Here is a 9,111-nt window from a genome sequence, read left to right as displayed (position 1 = left end):
TATTCTGTAAACTCCAGGTGCTCAAGGTCTAAGAAATAAAGCGTAATGATCCTTTAACACAGAAAAAGACTGATTTATTCTTTAATAATTTTACTAAATTCACATTTTAGAAATAGATATGCCCCCTGAAAAGAAAATACAAGCCTAAAGCTGTATTTGTAGTAGTTTTTTTTTTTTTTTTTTTTTTTCAATTAGCCTTGTAAAAATACATTTACATCTAATTCGATCCTTGTTCCAGACTGTTTGCACTATTCTAACATCTCTGTTTGGTTTCCGGTCTGTCTCTGGTAGGTCTAATGCACCTGTCTCTCTCTTTCTCTCTCTCTCTCCTCACCCTCTCTTTATTTTCCATGCCAATTTCGGCCACTTCATTCCTGATAATTATGACCTGGTTGGTGCTGGAGGTGCTGATGGTGGTGTTGGAGCGTGGGGTGGGCGTGGAGGAAGGGTGAGGGGGGTGAGTGAGGCTTTTACTCCTAGACTGCTAATCCCCCTATTAAAAGGGCTTTGTTCAATAATGCCGGACAGTTTCCGGAAGTAGGATTACCGCCTCCATTATTTTACAAAGAAATGATATTTCACACTCAAATGAGCCTTAGGATGCGGTGGTGGTGTGAGGGCCTGGCGAGAAATGAAATGGATTCATTTTCTTTTCTTTTTTTCTTTTTTTTTTTTTTTTATTGTTGCTCTTTGGAAGTTCTAACCCTCCCTTTTCTTTCTTAGTTTTTTTTTTTTTTTGTATAATCTTTTGTGTAATTATTGTGAATATGTATTTCCTGTGGAATTGCACAGCCGCCACCAGCTTCCTGTTTTGTTTCTTTAAGTGGACTGGTTTTCGTGCTAGTGTTGCAGCTCAAGTGGAAGCTCTCTCCTCCTCTTTCCATGTCACACACATACACACAGACATTTCCCGTGCACGCACGCACGCACGCACGCACACACACACACACACACACACACACACACACCTGTTCTTGATTGTTGACCTCATGGCTGATCAGATCAGAGGTTGTCACTCAGCTGAAGGTGGGAAGCGGCGATTAGTGAACCCGAGGGGATCAGTTGTTAAAGATCCTCTTTCCCAGTAGCCTTTACTGAAACTGCCTCCAGGATCCAACGTCTGCACGCGTGGAATTTAACTTTTGCAATTAAAGTACACAGTCATCCTTGCTTTACCCCACTCAGATCAAACCTGCATGCACTGCCTCATTTTCTGACTGGAGACAAGATGTTTTTTATTTGGCCACAGTCATAAATTTCTAAAAGTAAAGGTCCCTTAAACTGTTGCAGAAGTTGCGTGCACAAATTTGTATGCATGGATTTATTTAGCTTTAGGTATCCAATGCAAGGCCACTTTCTTTGATGTGCTCCTGCAGAGTAAATCAGCATCAAATTCAGAAAAGAAAACAAAAAACAAAAAAAAACTTTGTCTCTAAATGGAGAGTCTGTCATACCTGACACCGGGACCTTATGTTTTAAGTCGCTTCTTCTCCTCTAGTCAAACAGCCCTTTAAATGTTGCTGATCCTTCACTATCAGCGCTGAATGGAAAATGTTTTTACGCGACTCAGTTCTTGTCCATTTTGACGACTGGAACTAAAAGCTTTAGACGGCCCAATAGAGAGGAGCCCAACAAATCGGTGACAAAAGGCTTTCCGTGTCATCAACGTCGTTCAGACGACCTAGAAGAATCCCTCTGATATTAACTTCCACTTCAAAGACTCCCACTCTGAATTGAGATCCAACTATCTTGTTTTTTCCTTTCCTTTCTTTTCACTCCAAACACAAGAGCTGGTGCCAAAAGAGGCATCACCACCACCACCACCATCATCATCTTCTTTTTTTTTTTTTGTTTTGTTTTGTTTTTGTTGTTTGGGTTTTAGTGTTAATTCTCTCCATTCTGTTCCACAGAGCAAACTGTCACGCACTTAACCAAACTCTATAAACCTATCACAGCCATGTCGTTAATGTTTCCACCCACTTCTGCTTTTCCTCAAGACTAGAGTCTGCAAAAATTTACCCCTCAACCAAAAGTTTTCCCCCCAACAACAGACGTCCTCTTAAGCGTTTGGTGCTTCCAGCAAAATTACACAATTTTATTTATCTATTTTTTATGTTATTATTTTAAATAGCCATTATCATAGAACTAAATATTTCTGCATAATTGGTATCTGCAGCTTCTTCATTGGAAATATTAATATAAAGCTCTGATAGGCAGTTATCAGTCTGTACAGTGTAGTTCATACATATTTCATTTATAGAGGCTAAAATAGTTTATAGATACATTTATCCATGTGCGGCTCTGCCCTTTTTCCTAATGCAAGTCTATTATGTGTGGGACAACTGCGTTTTAGCGGCTCCTTTTGATTGTCGTAAAGTAGGCCTGGAGCAAAAGAATATATTTTTCTTCTTTATACTGCCCTAGTCTCCAATATAAAGGACATAGATTACCGTTTCCTACCCCATGGGAAGCAAATATTACATTCTTTAGAGCGCGCTTTTGAGTCCGCGGACTTGGCCCCATATCATTTGAGTTTGACTTGGCTATTGCTATAGAAATCTTAATTTACCATGAGGATTCACCGTCGTGAAAAAAATGGGTCTTTGTACAAAATTCTCTTTGAAGTCTGGATCAGAATATTGTAGCCTTTCATCAAACTCTGCCCACGTCTGCATCCACACAGCTCAGCGCAAAAAGTAAGACTTAAAAAGAAAAAGTACAGCCCAATTTAAGCCGCAGAAACACTTTAGATGAGCCAATATTTTCAACTATTTTGTGTATTTATCTGAGAAACTATGCAAACGCCTGTATATTAATATTAACATTAACATTTTTTTGTTTGTTTTTGCTTAAGTGTTATTTTAAAGGCATGTTAACTGAAAAAAAAAAAGCATTTATTCTCATATTTTCAGATATAACCGAGTGGATCAGCAATTTTCACTTTTCTCATACAAGATTTATTCAAAATACTCACAAATTACAAGGCAGTTCGGTACGCATTGTGAATTCCGCTCGACTCCAGATACTCAAAAAGAAAAAAAATAAAAAAATAAAAATACTGACGATAATGATACAAAATCACAAAATGCCCACTTTGATAAAACATTTATAATTTCACGGTCGTATATCAAACACTGCAGGCTTATGAAACAGTATGACCCTCTGCACAAATGGAAAAACAAAAAAATAATAATAACGCTGTAAACTGAAGATGTTTGTACAAATAAGTGCAGTTCTCAGTAAGAAACTGCTCTGGGACAAAATTATCAACATCAACACATCGAAACTTACAAAATTTACAAATGTACAATTTGCCCAAATTGAAACATGCACTTTGGTTCGATAATACAAAATCCCTCAATATCAGATTGAAAAATAAATAAAAACATATTGAAGTCAAAACTCGAATTTACAAAATAATTTTACACCCACATGTCTAGCCTACTATAATGTACCACATAGTTTAACGGATTTACACGACACGTCTCCACAAGTGGACCAGTGGGCCGTCAGGGCGCATGTAGGCACTGAGCCAACCATTGTGAATAGCTGAGGTTTGAAAATATACTCTTTTAATGTGCCTGGAAATTAGCACGTCTTTAAGGTTTGCACATTTTACTTCCAATGTGGTTCAAATGCGTCTCTTGGCTCTGGGTGTCAGTTTGGTGGCTCATCCAAAACAGGACCAGTGGACCTTCACAGGCATAAAGGCACCAAAAGCCAAACCATTTTGATCATAGTTGAGCTTTTTTGCGCGTGTGTTGGGTCACCTCTGGCACCGTGTTCGAGTCCAATCGGGTTAAAACGCGTCCCTGGTTTCTGGGTGTCTGTAAGGTGCTTCTTCTGAGGGGTCGGGCGTGGAGGGGCCGCTGGGTGGTGTCTGGACGCCGCTGGCACCTGAACTGTGGCACACGTACCATTCACTTAAATTCGCGGGCTGAGAGGCTCCCACGGGCTCTGACAGCACCGAAGAGCCCCCTGGCTCCCGGCCCAAGTCTGAGGAGGGGGACACCAGGGACGGGGTGGACGACTCGTAGCCTGAACTGGGCGGGGGGGACTTGCAGTGCACCTTCATGTGTTTCCTCAGGGAGCTGGGGTGTGTGTAGGACTTATCGCAGCCTCTCACTTTGCAGTTGTAGGGCTTATCACTGGTGTGGACGTGGGAGTGCTTTTTCCGGTCACTGCTGTTGGCGAAGCGTCTGTCGCAGCCGTCAAACTCACATTTGAAGGGTTTTTCACCTGTTAACATGACAATGGCACACACATTAATAAACACACACACACACACACACACTCACACATTTATATTTTTTCTATTCTTACATCCTGTTTAATATTCTCCCAGTGATATAAATTATCTACTAAAATATTTATAGACCATTAAACATACTTTTGCATGTTTTCCCTGCTTCTTAACACAGAAGTAATGGAGCTAATGTGATTTTCTTGTTGCCATTAAAATAAGCAGAGCAACAAGTATAAACACAGTCACACCCACACACAAACAGGCTGACGCTTATTTTTTATTATCTTACTGTGCATATTTTACATATTATTCCCTCTGGTTCTTGTTTTCTTTTTTTTTCTTTTTTTTTTTTTTTTTTTTTTTTTACTTTTTACACTGAACATGCACTTAAAAAAATAAATATAAAAATTTACTTTGCCTACCAGCGCATGCAGCCCTGACATGAGTGTGAATCTGGTGTAAACAGGGGGGTTGAACCCCCACTGTCTTGGGTCTATACCTGGCGTCTGCATGCATCAAAGCATACGTCAAAACAGACAAGCTATGAGCACAGACATAGCAGGCCCAAAACCAACTGAAAATAATGACAAATGAAAGTAGTGGCAGTGCAAAGCCTCTCCTACTGGGTTCTATCGCAGCCTGTTTTCTACTTAAATCTGCACATGCTTATGGACCAGCTCTAATTTTGCGTCTTAATAACAAGTATTCCTGCCTGATTATGACGAGGCAAAAAAAGACAATCTGAATAAATTACACGGAAATCATCCACTGCTGATTTTTCTCCTCCGATTAAAGCTTTTGAGAATATGTAATTGCCTCTGTCTAATTACACTTGCGGGTTGAATATCAATTTGACCTTCAGCTGTTGGGTTGAGAGAGCCAATCAGGGATATTAGTGTAGTACAAGAAACCGTCGAGGAACAGACCCCAGGGGCAGCCCCAGTCATAACCACACTTTCGGATAGGTTTTAAACATGATACCAAAGACCAGGCCCCTTGGGAGTCAACACACAGAAATAATTTAACAGATTTGTACTTAGGTAATGTGAGCAAATGATATGAATAATACATAGGGCGCAGAAATGGAGCAGAGGGGGAGTTCCATGCAGCCACCGAAAAAAAGATATGTAGTCATTGCATTAATTTACAAGTCTGACTCGACATTTTGGGGCCTTATTCCCCCTCCTAGTTCCATATAGCACGTCACTGGGTCACACAGGCAAGCAGCCATATTGCAGCATTATAGGTTTTTGCAGGTAAATCAGCAGCTGCATTGTACACACAACTGTACATACTCAACAACACAACCTGTTGGTGGATCATTTTAGTCCAATGCACTTGTCAACTTGTTGCTTTGGCTAAAAGCTACAGTATATCCTTGCAAATACAGTATCATGCATATGTCTCATATCACTAGCTGGAAATATTAATATAATAATAAATGTGTATTATGTTAGATGTAAAATATAATAGGGTGTAAGATCGTATTTAATTAAATTATTATTATTATTATTATTATTATTATTATTATTATTATTATTATTATTATTATTAATAGCAAATAAGCAGTGCAACAAGTGTCCGGAAAATTTAAATATATCCATCCTAACCACATCATAATATATCAGTTTCACTAAATGAGAAGATGCACTTTTCTAACTTTGCTGCCAGTCATGTCTGTTCTGCACTAAAAGCCAAAGTCGACCAGATCTGACGTGGGCCTCAGTCTTTGTACTGTGGTGTAAACAAGAGGTCGAACCGTCAAACGCCTGAGTGAGCTGTACCATAATCCCCAAAGCACCTTTGGAAAACGTGCAGATGGTCAATAGCGGTTGCGTCCTGATGAATCAGCAGCACTGGTGACTAATTGTCATGACTCGATATTGTATTTTTTGACGGAAAAAAAAAAAAAAAATTAGATGCTAAAAAAATAACCTGGAAAATTATGTAAAACATCAGGTTTCTTGTATGTAAATAACACAGACATTAACTCGGTAACACAGAATTTTTTTAAACTCAACATTTTAAATTAACTTGAACGCAAGACTCCACAACATTTCAGTCTATTAATGTATAACTACTGACCTGTGTGCGTCCTTTTGTGAATCTTAAGATTCTCGGATCTTGCAAACACTTTCCCACATCCAGGGAACGGGCACGGAAACGGTTTCTCCCCGGTGTGCACTCGAATGTGATTTACAAGTTTGTACTTGGCTTTAAAAGGTTTGCCTTCCCTCGGACACTCTTCCCAAAAACATATATGGTTTGCCTGCTCTGGTCCTCCAACGTGCTCTACCGTCACATGCGTTACTAGTTCGTGCATGGTGCTGTAAGTTTTGGAGCAAAGTTTCTTCGGCGAGTGCTCCGGCTCCAGCCACTTGCAAATAAGCTCTTGCTTTATCGGCTGCCTCATGTAGCGGAAAAAGGCACCGGCTCCGTGGTGGTGGTGGTGGTGAGCGCTAAGATTCATGTTCAGATTCAGACCACCGTAGCCATGTAAAGGCGAGGCGGAGAACGGATCAGCCCTGGAGCTTGCCACTTGACTTAAGTGATCAGACCTAACATACATTTCTCCAGGTAGTCCTAACCTTATTTGTCCATTCAACGCTTGGCCACCCGGTGATCCGTTCGTAGGCTGGTCGTGATGGAGTCCGGAGAAGAGGGTATGGTTCCCAGCGTCAGGGTGATGACCATAGTGTCCGGGATAGCTACCTGTTGTTGAGACAAACATTCCGTGGTGAGAGGCTGAACCAGCAGTCTGGTCAGTCAGTACTGGCATGGCTTGAGCTGTCAGATCTCTCCGGATGAGGAAATCCCTACCTGCGGATAAAGCCTGGGCCGTGTGAGACATAGAATAGGGGACCGATGTCGCCTGAACCGGGCCAAAAGCTCCCGTTTGACTGGAGACCACTTCACTGTGGCCTGCCATATGATGATTGTGGTGGTGGTGATGGTGGTGGGGATAATGATGGGCTGGGCTGATTTTGAGGGCCGCGGAGTGCCCCATGTGTTCTGGCCCGAATGGACTCGGCCCCAGGCGGGGTTCCGCAGTAATCTCCCCAGGGTGCGAGTGAGCCATTGAGTGTGGATGGCTGCTGAACCCCGGGAAGCCTGTCACGCTCTGAGGGGTATGGTGGTGATGATGGTGATGGTGGTGAGCCCCTGCCAAGTCAACTAATCTCAGCGCCGTGTTCCGTTTGGAAAACGTAGGGTCCATCACGGGGCTTCCCAATGCATCCACGCTCATTACTTCCCAATTTTAGAATAACTTGACAGCAGGCAAAATAATAATGATGATGACAAATATATTTTAATCGCAATGGAAAATAAAGAAAAAAAAAAACTTTATAAAGTTAAGTCTATCTGCAGACTACATGGAATCCCATTCGGTTGAGAGGCAGCAGCAGGACGCTTTGATACTGAATAGAGATTCATGGTAGGCGCTGCAGCCCGTGGAGCTAAACAATCACCCTGCGCTCTAATTGGTCAGAGCTCAGTGATTGACGTCACCAGTGACAGTTTCCAACGTGAAGAAAAATGTCTTAGTGACAGCAACCAGCCAGCACGCATGCGCAGTGCCTCGGGCAACGCTTGAGAAAAATAGTTGTTATGCAAAGGTTATTGTACGATAAAACTCTTAAAAAGTTGATCCAGATATACAGTCTTCATTCTTTTGTCGCAGCGAACAAAGGCTGCGCGGCTATGAAACAGCAATTTCCCCTTTTGATTGTGCGATTACAAAACACAGTGCCTCGGTAGAGTCTGCATATTGTCACTATAAAAGTTCTAGGGATCATAAATAATGCAGTGATATCTTGATTTTGCCCCTCAACGTATAAAGAACAACTTTACGCACGACTTTACGCACGACTTTACGCACGCGATACATCGAAGTAAGCGAGGAAAAAAGTGATATGTCAAGTAAAAGAAAACTCCACGCGCGGGGTTAAAATATTCCGGAGTCCATACAATTAATTTTCGGCTCGATAAGTACCCATATTTACATATCCAGTGTTTGCCCTTCAGCGCGAGCTACAGTGTTGACTCCGTGTTCTGCTCGGTGGGATCCGTGTGTGTAGGAAATGCGAACAGGGCGAGCTGCGGCCATTGTCCCGAGGAAAAAAATGTAATGGACGGGACCTGTTGTTATGATCCGGAGTAATTTTGCTTTAGACCCAGGATGGCAGCAGAGGAGGGTCACAGGAGGTGGTGCCGATGCAGACTTAAGTTGAAAATATAACGTGTGTGTACTGTAAGTATCAGTTACTATAACCTTATCCGACAAAGGGAAAAGCTTTCTGCTGCACAGGGTTTTCTGCTTCCATTAGGTTTTTTACATGCAGATATAAAGACATATAGTTAAACATATGAAGCCTTGCCTTTTTCTTTAATTTACTTTCTTTTTTTTTTCTTTTTTTCTTTTTTTTTTTTTTTTTTTTTTTACATTTAACTGCCACTTACGGGTGCCTGTTTTTTCCAGACAGTTTGACTTTTTAACCATCCGCCCACAGTGGGACTATATTAAAATAGTTGGCCTAGTAGCCAACATTAAAATGCTCAGTCATTTTTGGAATTTGCTGCAAATGCGGAATGCACTCTTCAGCACAGTGGACACAGTTACACATTACCATGCAGCTATCTTTGACTGACACTGATTTCATTTAATTTTACAATTTCCCCTTTTTTTTTATTAATTCTTTTTGAAATGAATATAAAAAAAAACATAATTATTCATGTGTTATAGTGTAACCAAAATTATTAACCAAAAAGCTTTAGAATTCTTTCAGTACTTAATGGTTGTATTGAGGCCAAAAAATTAATTACTGTGTTTAAAAAAATCACATAAAAATTACATTACGCTGATT

General features: G+C 40.9%; 1 protein-coding gene across 1 annotated transcript; it reads right to left on the bottom strand.

The window, feature by feature from the left end:
- Positions 1-2,982: 2,982 nt before the first annotated feature.
- On the bottom strand, positions 2,983-7,624 carry zic4 (zic family member 4). Its single transcript, XM_030123517.1, has 2 exons — positions 6,332-7,624; positions 2,983-4,239 (listed from the first exon to the last, which is right to left on the bottom strand). The coding sequence occupies exons 1-2, from the start codon at positions 7,491-7,493 to the stop codon at positions 3,800-3,802; spliced, it is 1,602 nt and encodes a 533-aa protein (XP_029979377.1). The 5' UTR covers positions 7,494-7,624; the 3' UTR covers positions 2,983-3,799.
- Positions 7,625-9,111: the final 1,487 nt, after the last annotated feature.

The sequence above is a fragment of the Sphaeramia orbicularis genome, chromosome 20 (assembly GCF_902148855.1).
Source record: "Sphaeramia orbicularis chromosome 20, fSphaOr1.1, whole genome shotgun sequence".
NCBI classification, from domain to species: Eukaryota; Metazoa; Chordata; class Actinopteri; order Kurtiformes; family Apogonidae; genus Sphaeramia; species Sphaeramia orbicularis.
The sequence above is the reverse complement of the archived record's forward strand: the minus strand, read 5'-3'. Positions and strand labels throughout refer to the sequence as shown.

Coding starts and splice junctions, on each gene's coding strand:
- zic4 (XM_030123517.1), bottom strand. CDS start 7,493: ATGAGCGTGGATGCATTGGGAAGCCCCGTGATGGACCCTACGTTTTCC. Junction 4,240..6,331: donor TCACAAAAGGACGCACACAG/GTCAGTAGTTAT, acceptor TCATGTTAACAG/GTGAAAAACCCTTCAAATGT.